The sequence below is a fragment of the Bufo gargarizans genome, chromosome 2, assembly GCF_014858855.1.
Source record: "Bufo gargarizans isolate SCDJY-AF-19 chromosome 2, ASM1485885v1, whole genome shotgun sequence".
Lineage (NCBI taxonomy): Eukaryota > Metazoa > Chordata > Amphibia > Anura > Bufonidae > Bufo > Bufo gargarizans.
The window spans coordinates 628,552,340-628,566,483 of record NC_058081.1 but is presented as its reverse complement, the minus strand read 5'-3'; the positions used below and the strand labels follow the sequence as shown (position 1 = coordinate 628,566,483).

Here is a 14,144-nt window from a genome sequence, read left to right as displayed (position 1 = left end):
GTATCCAGGTAAGAGCACCGTGGGACACAGAACTAGTAAATACGCATCACCACTCATCATTTCCTACACACTGGGACCCCGATCGTGCCCTGGGGGGTGGCATGTGTCACCTGTACCTACAGAGCTTAGGTCTGTACTAATGGGGAGTCTGGTGTGGAGTCTATATTACAGTAATAGGTAGTCTGATCTGGAATCTGTGGGAGTTTGGAATAGACAGGGGAACTAGCACACGTGCAGTCTGTCCCCAATATCAGTAAATGGAGGCCGCTGATGGACAGAACCCTCCATCAGCGGCCATGTTCATAGCACTATCGGACTATAGTGCCAATAGTTTAAAAATGCTTTTTACTATCAGCAAATCTGCTTTTACTGGCCAACCTCTTTAAGTGGTCAGAGTAGTACGAGTAAAATTACCATGGGCCTGCTCTGCAAGGGGAGTCTTATTTACTTGCCTGCGCTCGTGGAGAAAGTTCATAATTTATGACGTGGCTCAGTCCATGCACCTGGAGTAAAAAGTAATCCAGTCTCTGACTGAAGTAGTTTTTACTCCTCTTTAAATCTGTTTTGAGGCGTAACAGATTGTATATGCGTCAGGTTCGATGTCCAGTCCCGGACCCAGCCCACGCCATGCCCCTAAGTTTCCCCTTCCAACTGGCGAGGACAGCACAAAAACGCCTGTATGACTAAATATTATCTCATGGGCGTCAGAAAAGTTGATTTTGTTTGTGACTTTTTTTATGCCTAAAATGGATGTAGCACACTTACTAAATGACCCCCCAATGAGCCCTATGCAATGAATAGAGAAAGCAGCTGTTTAAGGGGCTGAGCAGAGCTGCTGGGTCTTAGAAGACCGTAATCAGTTCCGTCTGTATAAAAAGGGGCATGTCCACTGGTTAAGGGGGGGACGCAATACTTGGCTTGCTCCAGGCGCTGGCAACCCATGCTACGCCACTGATCCCTGCCACAAATACTGTATATCATCAAGCCTGAATCCCTGTGATAAATCTGGTGCAGGTCTAGGCAGCCTGTTGAATGGTCCCTTTGCACAGGACGACGAACTAGCAGATTGTCGGCAAGGAAGCGTTCCTTCCCAACAATCAGCTGATCGCTAGCAGAGGAGACCAGTGCATTTACATGCGCCGATCTCCTCCAGCTCCTACAGAATATGGGGAGTAGCAATCGCTAATGCCATCGCTATTCCCCATACAGTCTTGTTGTTTCCCGGGAGCAGAAAAGATACAATTACCCAATGAACGAGCGTTCTGTTTGTTCATTGGGTAATCGGCAGTGCATTTACACCGCCAGATCATCGCTAACAAGCTACTAGTAACTCTAGTCAGCAATGACCTGTTAAATTGTGGGCCTGTGTAAAGGGCCCTTAAGGGGTAATGTATCAATATGCACATTTTTGTACTTTTTCTTTTGAGTGTCTACTATAAAAAAAAATTGCGACAGATTTACAAAATGTTGCTTACCATTTATTAAATTTGTCGCACAACAGTCCTATGTATGTTTTAGTCTAAAACAGGCATCCTCAAACTGCGGCCCTAAAGCAGGCATCCTCAAACTACAACTCCCAGCATGCCCAAACAGCCTACAGCATGGATGTCAAACTCATGGCCCTCCAGATGTTGCAAAACTACAACTCCCAGCATTCCCTGATAGCTGCAGTATGCCCAGGCATGATGGGAGTTGTAGTTTTGGAACAGCTGGAGGGCCACGAGTTTGACATCCCTGGCCTACAGGTATCAGCCTACAGCAGGGCATTGTGGGAGTTGTAGTTTTACAACAGCTGGAGGGCCGCAGTTTGAGGATGTCTGGTCTAAAGCCTAGTCATATTTTTTATTTTTTACAAAGGCTTTATAAGTTTGTACTTCACCAGCTAAAAACACAGCTCCACCTGCAAAACATGTGGCTGCCCCTTAGTAAAGGCAGACTGCCAGGAATGGTGTGAATCACCCTTAAAATGCTGCAAATACATCATAAATTTGGTGCAGTTGCCTAGTCCACCAATAAAATAGACAAAATCACTTCACTCTTCTGGCACAGAGCACTTAATATATTGCCTCCTTTGTGTGATTTTTTTCAAAAAGTCACAAACCTAAATCTGGCTAAAAACGAAGCCCTGTCCACAAAACATCTGCCCTTCCCATAGTAAATGCAGACTGCCAACCATGGCACAAACCAGCCAAAAATGGAGTACATACATTACAAATTTAGTGAAAATTGCCTACTCCACTGACAAAACAAGCAAATTCACTTCACTTTACCTGCACTGTGCACTTAGTGGGACATTTATCATGCCCTTTGTGCCACTATTGTAGCATTAAAAAGCGGAAATTTGTGTTGCGCAGCATTTTTTTGTGGTAGAATGTGCGACTTTTCCTCCTTGCCACTTTTCTGAAAAGGTGATAAAAGGGGCAAATTGACAGCTGAAGGGGGCATGGCCAGCAGGGACAGCACATTTATCTTCATTCATACCAGTGTTCTGGCATGAATGAAGATAGAAATCTACAGCAGCTAGGAGGCTGCTGTAGATTTTAAAAGATTTGCAATATGGAGTGGCTCTACTACTCCGTAGGATAGAGAGGTGTAGATTTTAGTCTGTTGTACGGCCTGCGGGAGGATGCACAAAATTTATGTTGAGGCCTGAGCCGCACCATAACATTGGCGCACACTCCAGACTGGCAATGAAAACACCGGTCTTGATAAATGTCTTCCTTGAGGAATTACTCCCTAAATTTACTCCATCTTCAGGTTTAATAAATCTGCCCCTTTATATGTAAAGCATAATGCACACTTAAACATCTGTTCAAGGTGAGGACTGAACTCACAACCTCAGCATTGCTCTTCAGTCTTATAAGGACCGTGCGCTAACCGATTGCACCACTGGAGCTAGTGGACTGAGCTTTCCCAGTATTTTTGAGGATTTTTTTCAAAACAATATAAAAATAATAAAAAATCAACATTCTACAAAGGAAACTTTGTGCAACAATTATAAAGGGTACAGCAATTGTAACTGTGTGGAGGATGCTGTGAACTGGTAGAAAAGTTAGAGGGGGGTGCAAAGGTATACTTTTAAAAAAAGTTTTTTTAAGATATTTTTCACAGTTTTATTTTTTTAACTATCATTCGTTAATTTTTTACTATCCATCTTTTTACAGTGAACTGAACAATGAGTAGACAAAGGTAATTATGAATTATACTTTTATTCTCATTTTAAAAGTTTACACGGCAAACAGATTTCAATTTTATATTTTTATATTTACTATTAAAATTAAAAAAAGAAAGAATGGACTGCATTTAAATCTGAATTTGAATCTATATATACTGAATTTAAATTCACATAAATATTACACACTGAGATGTCGTCATAGCTATTCAACAATATTTCAGCTCTGGTCATTCAAATGAAGAGTTTCCCGCCATTGGCTAAGTACTATCTACACAACAAAGAAAAGTATCTCCCTTTGTCAATGAATTTAATTATCTCTTTCTGTGTGTCCATATAAACACTTATTAACCTCCTCCCTTTCCCTGCACCTCACCCATCAACTCATTCAAAGGACCCTAAAGCTACCAAGACTTGCTCTTGTTCCAGGCCTCAGTACTGAGAAATGAAGTCAGCAAATCTCTCTAACAATGGGCTGTGCATTTCTGAATGTGGCAGAGTTCAATGTCGCCTCTGACGTAATTTGTGTGGTATTCTGGTGTTCAGTCTGCGAAGGGTCCGGTTGGTGAGCCCCATCCTCTCTTCTCATTCCCACACTCAGCTTCCAATTGTTAACTGGTGGCCACAATAGAGGCTTCAATTACTGCTGAGCTAAATTGACTGTGAATGACCTTGGAACAATGACAGCTGAACAGGTGGAGGGTGCGTGACAGAAAACAGAGGGGCGATTGAATGGGACAGAAATTGTGAGAGAGTTAATGGCTCCAATAGAGAAACCAACACGGCCTAATGTTTGGAATCAGGGGCATTCCAGTGACAGCCATAAATAGGGACACACTTAGAGGCGGGAAAAAAAGATCAAAAGACAGGATGTCTAAACCTATTCAGCCGCTGCCCAGTCTCTCACATCTTCAAGAAAGATTCACTGAGCCTTTTTGTTTTTCTTGTTCTTTTTTCATTTTTTTTAGAAAAAGATTTCAAGCAGATATTTATTTTTAGATGAGATCATGGCAATCAGGAGTATAAAAGTGAGTGTTCTTCTCATGGAAATTAGGCTAGAATTTACTTCACAAAGTCATGATACAAAAGAGTTCTGGGCGGGAAATGGCCAGGCCTTTTTTGCCCGCAGAATAAAGAAGTGGTAAAAGTTATTCAGTTATTTTAAAAGTTGTAGCTAAATTACTAGATGAAAGAAATGTGTAGAATGGCAGAGTTTATGCGCGTTTAATGAAATGCTGACATAAATATTCTGGAGAGAAACTGTGAGAAGATAGTAATTTACAAAATTTAACAAAATTAAGTTTCATGGCAAGGGAAAGTTTTTTAGGATAGAAGATGTGGGGAAAACATCTAGATTAGAGACTAAAAATTATGGGGAAGGGTAGAATAGAATAGAAACACATCAAGACTGAGTCATAGAAGACATCTAGAAGACATCTAGATTAAGCAATAGAAGTGCGGCAGACTTCTAGATTGAAGAGTAGAAGTTATGGGAAAGATATCTAGATTTTAGAATTTAAATTATGGGAAAGACATCTAAACTGAAGAAAAGAAGTTATGGGGAAGACACAAGATTGACAATACAAGTTATGGCAAAGACATCTAGATTGAGGAATAGAATTATGAAGAACATGATTAAAAGATTGAGTTATGGAGAAGATGTCTAGGTTGTAGAATAGAAGTTCCAAGGAAGAGGTCTAGATTGAAGAATAAAAGTTCCAGGGAAGAAGTACAGATGGCTTGGGAATGAGGTCTACATTGAAGAGTAGAAGTTATGGGGAAGATGTCTGGTTTAAGAACAGAAGTTATAGGTAAGATGTCTAGACTGACATACAAACAGCAAAGAAAATATAGCAGCACACCATTACACATGGAAACAATAGAACTAGGGATTAGGGATTATTCTGGATTAAAGTGGTACTATACCTACTATACATGAAAAATATAAGCTCTGTGCGCACATTTTTGATCAAACATGTGTTGGGCCCATCTGCCAACATCAAGGTGTCTTCTGCAGATGGGTACCTAACAATAACAGAAATGGCTTTCCTATTCCTAACCTAAGCGTACAATGTTTAGGGTGGTGTAGGAACCAGCTATATTTATACTCTGCTTAGAAGCCCTGAACAGATGAGCATAGGAGTGCTTAATATAAAGGAGGCAGCTACCCTCCAAACATACTGCAAAAAAATTTAGACTAGCACATCCAAAGTGATGTTCACCACCTGGCCACCTCCACCTGGGCCCCGTAGAAGTCTTCTGGTCTGCATGTTATGTACACCATAGTATGGACTTTATAAATCCAGTTTAAAGGGATATTCCGGGATTTTAATATTGATGGCTTATCCTCAGGATAAGACCTCAATATCAGATTGTCGAGGACATCTGCTGCTATTCAATTCAGTGCAGAAGCTACTCTGAAACTGCTAATCAACACAGGTGGACTTCTGACGAGCTGATACTGATGGCTTATTCCAAGAATATAAAAATACTACAATATGCCTTTAATGTAAAAATGTAAAGTATCTTACAGAATATATATAAAGTGAATGGGCACTCTGATAGATGGAGTCATATACAGAATTAATACCAGATTTATCCAATTTAATAATACAAGTATAAAATCCTAGCATAGATTACCATAAAAAATATATAAAATACATATATAAAATACACAACTTAAAATATTGGCACTGTATGGTACTGTAATATACTGAATAATATTGGCTGATGTTAGTCCGACAATTAATATCCTCACAATTGTTCGATGGACTTATACAATGTTCATGTGGAAAAAGGAAGAAAAAAGGAAGAAAAAAGAAAATCCGGAGTTCCTCAATATGGTTATGAATGCAGATTATTATACAGACTCATAGTGATCTTTGCAGAAAAATGATGATGGTAGCAATTGATATTGTTATTTTCAATATGTGATGGTATATGTTAGTGATACCGCACTCAGACAGTTTCTATATAGATCTTTCCCAAAGAAAAAGGATGACAGCAAGCAATGCTTGCACAAATTTTGCTCAGCTCTCGGTATGAGCAGCTATTACTCACAGTTAGCAGCTTCGGTTCGTGGCGTCCCACGAGCTGTCCTTAAGTGGTGAGATTGCTTCTTTCTTGGAAATTTTTCATACAGTTGGTCACTGAGGAAGGAGACGAGTATAGTCCCCGAAACGCGTCTGGCGGTAACCTTCGGTCATCAGACTCAAATAGCCGGACATATGTTGGATAACATCGACTAGATGGCCCACAAGTGAAGCGCTTCACTAAAGAAATCCACTGGCGGTATCCACAGCCTGCAAACTACCGGTCTACAGCAGGTATTTCAGCAAACACTGAAGCTCCATACATTCGGAGACACGTGGAACGCCAAAGGAAGTCAGCTCAAATATTGAGACCGCGTGTGTTACAGTTCCACACAGCCGTGTTCCAATAGAAAGAACAAAGATTCGGTATACCAACTGTATGAAAAATTTCCAAGAAAGAAGCAATCTCACCACTTAAGGACAGCTCGTGGGACGCCACGAACCGAAGCTGCTAACTGTGAGTAATAGCTGCTCATACCGAGAGCTGAGCAAAATTTGTGCAAGCATTGCTTGCTGTCATCCTTTTTCTTTGGGAAAGATCTATATAGAAACTGTCTGAGTGCGGTATCACTAACATATACCATCACATATTGAAAATAACAATATCAATTGCTACCATCATCATTTTTCTGCAAAGATCACTATGAGTCTGTATAATAATCTGCATTCATAACCATATTGAGGAACTCCGGATTTTCTTTTTTCTTCCTTTTTTCTTCCTTTTTCCACATGAACATTGTATAAGTCCATCGAACAATTGTGAGGATATTAATTGTCGGACTAACATCAGCCAATATTATTCAGTATATTACAGTACCATACAGTGCCAATATTTTAAGTTGTGTATTTTATATATGTATTTTATATATTTTTTATGGTAATCTATGCTAGGATTTTATACTTGTATTATTAAATTGGATAAATCTGGTATTAATTCTGTATATGACTCCATCTATCAGAGTGCCCATTCACTTTATATACATTTGTCTAAACCTGGTGAGTAGGGTGTCGCACTAGTTTGGAGCACCTATACATCACCAGCACAGGGGTGAGCCGTCCTATACTTTTCTGATCTTACAGAATATCTCAGCTCAGATGACATTAAAGCTAAGTCACATGTATGACAGCATGGAGGAGCTACACTGCTGTCTGTCTCCAAGGGCAACCAGAAGATCTTTGTATATTGTCCTGGACCAATGATTTTAATAGGCAAAGGTAAACAGCAAATACTTATATTTACTATCGTTAACTTTTATTGCAAGGTCAATGGATTTCACTACCTAAAAATACAATAATCTTATGTTACTCATAATAATCAGTTTTCTTAATGTAGTTTATTAGTCTTTACTTGATATTCTTATGTACAATATAGACAATAAGTGCTTTAGACATTTCCTGGGAATACTATTGACCACTTCAACATGAAGCAACTAAAGTTAAACTGGCAAACTTTTTTCTTTTTACTAAGGGAAGGACACATGGTCACATGACCAGGTTAGTTCCCTGGTTTGGGTAAAGTCACTAAGTCCACAGCTGACAGAGGGTGAAATGTGCAGCAAGAATCTGCAGCTCTGAAGACTCACACATCACAGTCATTTACCATGGTCTCCAGATGACATGTTTGGGTGACTTCTCTGAGATGGGTGGTGATGTAGCAGGTGCTTTTCTGCTCGCTGTGTGGCCTCTGTTGAAATATTGCATGACATTTTGGTTGGCGTGGCCCATTTTCTCAGAATATGATAGGTATTGTAAGGTCTCCTCCAGACACCGGTTGTAGCCTTGGCTGTAGTCTTTGAAAGGACTTTTTGCAGGGGTTGATGTTCCTATGTAAGAAGAAAAACAACATAAACTATAGACTGCTATAATAACCTATAGAAGGGAATTATTAGGTTTCATTAAAATTACCTTGGTGCTTCCAGATGACATCCCTGTGTGTCAACAGCAGAGGAGACCATATGCCACTGATATCAGATAAAACGAGAAGCATCAGTAGTGGATGAATTAAAACTTCAATACTTTATTAAACATACACTAAAAAATAGGGGAGAAAAAAAAAGAAAAAGTTTTTGTGAATCCCTCAATGAACACATACACACAAACAAACACGTACTTGGTCACTAAACGACCATAAGACACAACCCAAAACCACCACTAAGGTATGGCTTCATATGTCTTGTGGGAGGACATAGGTTGTATTCAATAGTGAACAGTGTTATGTACATGCAAAACGCTATATGAAAGATGGTACCCTGTAGATATTTCCTGTGAAATTTACTGTAGAGCAATCTATTAACAGGATGATGTCACGCTATAAGTAATGTAAATTTACCATCTCCATGTACAGCTAGACTATTCTCAGCTAAGGAGAAGGGACCTGGACGCCCTATGTGGGTAACCATTTATTAACACCCCCACTGATATGTTGCTAGTCCCTATATCGCCCCTATGTACAACATTGGATAGTCTAAACTGACATACTGAACCGCTATCTGCCCTCTCAAAGGAACATTAGGATGCGCTGTACTCTAAACCCTATCATAACCTCTACGTTTCACCACAAAGGGCTCATCAGGAGATGGGTATAGTACAAAACAGACAAACACATAATGCTGTACGCCTCGGGTGGTGAGGCGACGGCACCGGCGTAGGGTGGCCGTAATATGGCCGCCGATCTTTGAGGTTTAAATAGGGAAAAACATCCCTCCCCTGTGAGGCGAATCTAGCGGCATTAGGAGGGTGGGAGAGCGGAAGGCGTGTCAAAAACTCTGTGCACGCCCCCGCCCTCACAACCCGCCCCTCTCCAAACCGCGATCCTGCGCTGAGTGTCAGCACACTCATACATGCAATGCAGGGGACTATCGGCGGTAGTATAGCGTGACATCAGTCTGTTAATAGATTGCACTACAGCAAATTTCACAGGAAATATATCAGCTACAGGGTACCATCTTTCATATAGCGTTTTACATGTACAGAACGCTGGTCACTATTGAATACAACCTATGTCCTCCCACCAGGTGGGTTTGGGTTGTGTCTTATGGTCGTTTAGTGACCAAGTACATGTTTCTGTGTATGTGTTCATTGAGGGATTCACACAATTTTTATTTATTTTTTTTATTATTTTTTTCTCCCCTATTTTTTAGTCTATGTTTAATAAAGTATTGAAGTTTTAATTCATCCACAACGTTTCTCTTAGCTGTGTCAATAATTAGGGTGCGAAACGTAAATTTTCACTATGTATCAGTTTGTTTCAGGAAGCATCAGTAGCCATAATTTTTGGCACATCTGCAGAGGAGGTTTTGGCAGGGCCTCCGTCAAAGAATCTGGAAAAAATTAAGGATGAAATACCACTGCATGTAGCTATACAGTGATCCCTCAAGATATAATGGCCTCAAGATACTGTACAATATTTTAAACATACAATGGTCTTTTCTGACCCATCGTAAGTTGAAACTAGACTCAACATACAATGTCTCCGACTCAGATCCAACCAATCAAGGCCACGTAGCTGTATTAGTTGCTAGTTAGCAGCCATTCCTGACTGTTATATGTAAGGACTTGTTTTATCTGTCTTAGTTATCTGCTTATTTTTCTTTAAATCTTCATTTTCTCTTATCTTGGATGACATGTTGGGGCCTTGGAACCGATTACTCAACTTACAATGGTTTCAACATACAATGGTTGTCCTGGAACCAATTACTCTTGTAACTTGAGGGACCACTGTATTTTGTCTGGCAGAATGGCAGTAGTCATATCTAAGATTATGGTGATTGGGATCTGTTGGGCACTGACAATGTCAGACCTGGCATTTCCTATGAGAATAGTTACATAGTTACATAGTTAATATGGTTCAAAAAAGCTATAAGTCCATCAATTTCAACCAAGGGATAGGTGGGGACGCAAATCCCAGATAGACGTTAGACTCAGATTTCTACACATTTTCATAAACATTAATGTCATTTACTTTTAAGAATTCATATAAACCTTTTTTAAAAATGTCCACTGTTCCTGCTGTGACCACATTAGGGTAAGTACTTACCGATTCTTTATTGCAGGTGTAGTGACCCACTAAGTAAAGGTGGGCACTACTCAAGGGTCAATTGGGTCATGTTGTTCTCCACCTCCTGTGGAACATGGCATTGATATTTCAGATGATTTTATATGCTGATTTCTAGCGGTGCTGTTGTGAGTATAATAAAAGCCTTTAATCTTTGACATATTCACGGGTACTGCACTATGTTGCTGATCTTTTGAAGGGTCATCGCTGTCCTGTGAAGTTTTGGTCGGCAGTGTGGCGTGTGCCTGTGGGGAAGTTTCAGCGTGGGATACGATTTAAACTGCGCTTTCCTTTAATAAGGCGTTTTCTAAACTATATCTCCTTTGAAGCGCGGACCTGGACTCTGGTTTATTGATTCCTGTGGAACATGGTCATGGTATTTTCTATTGCATTATAATGTATATTGTCATGTTATCTCCTGTGTACCAGGCCTGCTAGGGGTGTAGTTTCTCCTCCGAAGCTGTAGAGGGAGCTAGGGAACCTCCTAGTATATATAGACAGCTCCAGTCCAGGGAGAGGTAATGTGTGGTTAGAAGCCAGTGTTGACTTTAGCCAGGTAGTAGCTGAAGATCAGCTTCTAACATGCAGCTAGATAGCCCAGGTTCCTAGCCTGCAACCAGGAGAAGTTTCGTCCTGAAGTATCCTGCATCTAGCAAAGTACAGTGCAGTCCCAATCTAATCCAGCCAAGTAAAAAGCTGAAGGGCAGAAGATTTTTGACAGCAAGAAGATTTATACCAGAGGAAGGTTTCCCTACCCAAGGATAAAGCCAGCTATTAGGCATACGGGCGTTGGAGAAAGCCAGACAGGATTCTGCAGAAAGTACAGCCTGATCTGTGAGTTTTATTCCCTCTGAGTTACCTTGCTAGGATTCTACCTGCCATTTATGTGAAGCCTGCCTGTTACCAAAATCTTTCATATGGAACTGTTTGAAGCCTGTATATACACTCACCTAAAGAATTATTAGGAACACCATACTAATACGGTGTTGGATCCCCTTTTGCCTTCAGAACTGCCTTAATTCTACGTGGCATTGATTCAACAAGGTGCTGATAGCATTATTTAGAAATGTTGGCCCATATTGATAGGATAGCATCTTGCAGTTGATGGAGATTTGAGGTATGCACATCCAGGGCACAAAGCTCCCGTTCCACCCCATCCCAAAGATGCTCTATTGGGTTGAGATCTGGTGACCGTGGGGGCCATTTTAGTACAGTGAACTCATTGTCATGTTCAAGAAACCAATTTGAAATTATTCGAACTCTGTGACATGGTGCATTATCCTGCTGGAAGTAGCCATCAGAGGATGTGTACATGGTGGTCATGAAGGGATAGACATGGTCAGGAACAGTGCTCAGGTAGCCCGTGGCATTTAAACGATGGCCAATTGGCACTAAGGGGCCTAAAGTTGCCCAGAGAACATCCCCCACACCATTACACCACCACCACCAGCCTGCACAGTGGTAACAAGGCATAATGGATACATGTTCTCATTCTGTTTACGCCAAATTCGGACTCTACTATTTGAATGTCTCAACAGAAATTGAGACTCATCAGACCAGGCAACATTTTTCCAGTCTTCAACAGTCCAATTTTGGTGAGCTTGTGCAAATTGTAGCCTCTTTTTCCTATTTGTAGTGGAGATGAGTGGTACCCGGTGGGGTCTTCTGCTGTTGTAGCCCATCTTTCTTCCCCATTCTGACATTCAGTTTGGAGTTCAGGAGATTGTCTTGACCAGGACCACAACCCTACATGCATTGAAGCGACTGCCATGTGATTGGTTGACTAGATAATCGCATTAATGAGAACTAGAACAGGTGTTCCTAATAATTCTTTAGGTGAGTGTAGTTGAACTGTTCAGTAAAGAGGAGTTCTAGTTCACTACAAACGTGTGTACCTCCATTATTCCTCCAAAAAATCGGTGTGCCACCGTTACCGGCACAGGCGTCACGAACTGTAAGGGATCTTGCCACAGGCACGCTAAACCTACAACACCCAGGGTACTTCACCTACCACCCGTCCTGGTCCCTATATCCAGAGAGTGCCCCAGAGGGTCTACGTGCCAGCCTCTCCATCACAGCTGTACGCCTGCCCAGGGTATCCTACAAACTGTGAGTACTAAGAGCAACCCTCGGTCTGTTAACTGTCCCCTGTGACCTCACACTCGCTCCCCCTGAAGGACTGGCTTACTGCACAGGCAGATCCCGAGGGTTGTCCAGTTTCCTCCTGAAACTAGACAACCCCTTTAAGAAAAACTGACTTCAAATGTTACTCTCATAATAAATTCCCCCCTAACACATCTTTCTTGAGATGTTACTCAACTTTCTACAGCACCCCTTTACTGGAATACATTTTAAAAAGTGGTAGTGGGCTAACCATGCCCACTTTCCTACCCACTTTTTAAACCTGAAATGTGCAGTTTAAAAATGGAAATTGTTAAAATTTTATGTTGTAAACAAGCCCAAAAAGTAGCAAAACACCCATTTGTGGGATTTTTTGAACATTCGGGAGTTCAGAGTGTGATAAATTCCCCCTATAGGCTAATACTACAGTGTGTTGCACTTACTATTCACCAGCAGGTGGCGCTGCTTCAAATAGTTGACTGTCATCTCTAGTATGTCCGCTTTCTCAAGTTTGGAGTGAAGCTGATCGTTCTGAAATTCCTTCTCCAGCAGCAACCTGAGTTGTTTAATGCTGCTGTTTATTCTGTCCCGTCTCTGCTTTTCCACCACAGGTTTCCTCAATTGCTGAAAATGAAAACAAAATACATGAATTTCTGTATGCTCTGTATAGATTGTTAGCTCTTATGGACAGTACAATTTCAATGCACAATATTATAACGGTATGCACAATGTTAATTCCAGCAAGCCTTACATTGCAGAAAATAAGCCAGATACATACCCGAAGGGAACTTATGGACTTTTGACCACTGGTGCAGGACTCCACCGCAGCACTGGCAGGCGCCATTCTTAATGCACTGTACTGGCAGATATATCTTTGATTACTGATAACTCTGCTTGTGACAGATGTGAGCCTGGCCCTTATTTATAAGTGCATATCAGCAGCTGAATCTGTGAGTCCTCAGCTCTGTGAAGTTTCCCACACTCAGTAGCCAATCACAGCCCCCACCCCCCAAACAATACCAAGGGCTTCAATTACTAGATGCTAAATTAACTGGGGAACTGCCTCAGGATAACAACCCTCTGTTCAGCAGCAGGTGGAGTATGGGATGACAATGGGTCGGAGCTGGTAATGATACATTAGATTCTGGGAAAGGCTCGTGTGGCCTCAAGACACGTGCTTCCTCCTCTGGATCAGATATCTGACATTGGAGGGAAACTCAGAAGGAGATACTGTGCCGAGGCAGCCGTGCAACAATTGCCATAATTACCTGCAGCCTTTGTCTTATTAGCCGGTGATATAACAACATGGAATTGTGATTAGTAGGTCTCTAACCAGTATGTAATCTGGGGAACGCATCTATTGTCCCCACTTATCAGTAGTTTTTCGGCTGGTAAGGGGCTGACAGTAATGTCTGTCAATGGACAGTCTGTCAAGGAGGCAAGAACACAATTGCCTAATTAGATTATCACTGAGGGCCTGGACTCCTGCCATTCATTCATGCCAGCTTTCAATGCTCTTGGGTTAAATCTATGACATCACTTCATTTACATATAAATATGTTATTTCAGAGGTTTAATTTGCTTAAGAGGGTACTGAAATCTATTTAGGATGTTTCAGTGGAAGAAGGGGGGGGGCGGGTTCAGCACCCATTATTTTTACTTTTATTTTGCAGTTCTAGGTTTTATCCTCTTTGGGGGCTATTGA

General features: G+C 41.1%; 1 protein-coding gene across 1 annotated transcript; it reads right to left on the bottom strand.

Annotated features, from left to right (window-relative positions):
• Positions 1–7,712: 7,712 nt before the first annotated feature.
• LOC122926858 (transcription factor HES-5-like) lies at positions 7,713–13,316 on the bottom strand. Its single transcript, XM_044278362.1, has 3 exons — positions 13,218–13,316; positions 12,883–13,063; positions 7,713–8,087 (listed from the first exon to the last, which is right to left on the bottom strand). The coding sequence occupies exons 1-3, from the start codon at positions 13,281–13,283 to the stop codon at positions 7,861–7,863; spliced, it is 474 nt and encodes a 157-aa protein (XP_044134297.1). The 5' UTR covers positions 13,284–13,316; the 3' UTR covers positions 7,713–7,860.
• Positions 13,317–14,144: the final 828 nt, after the last annotated feature.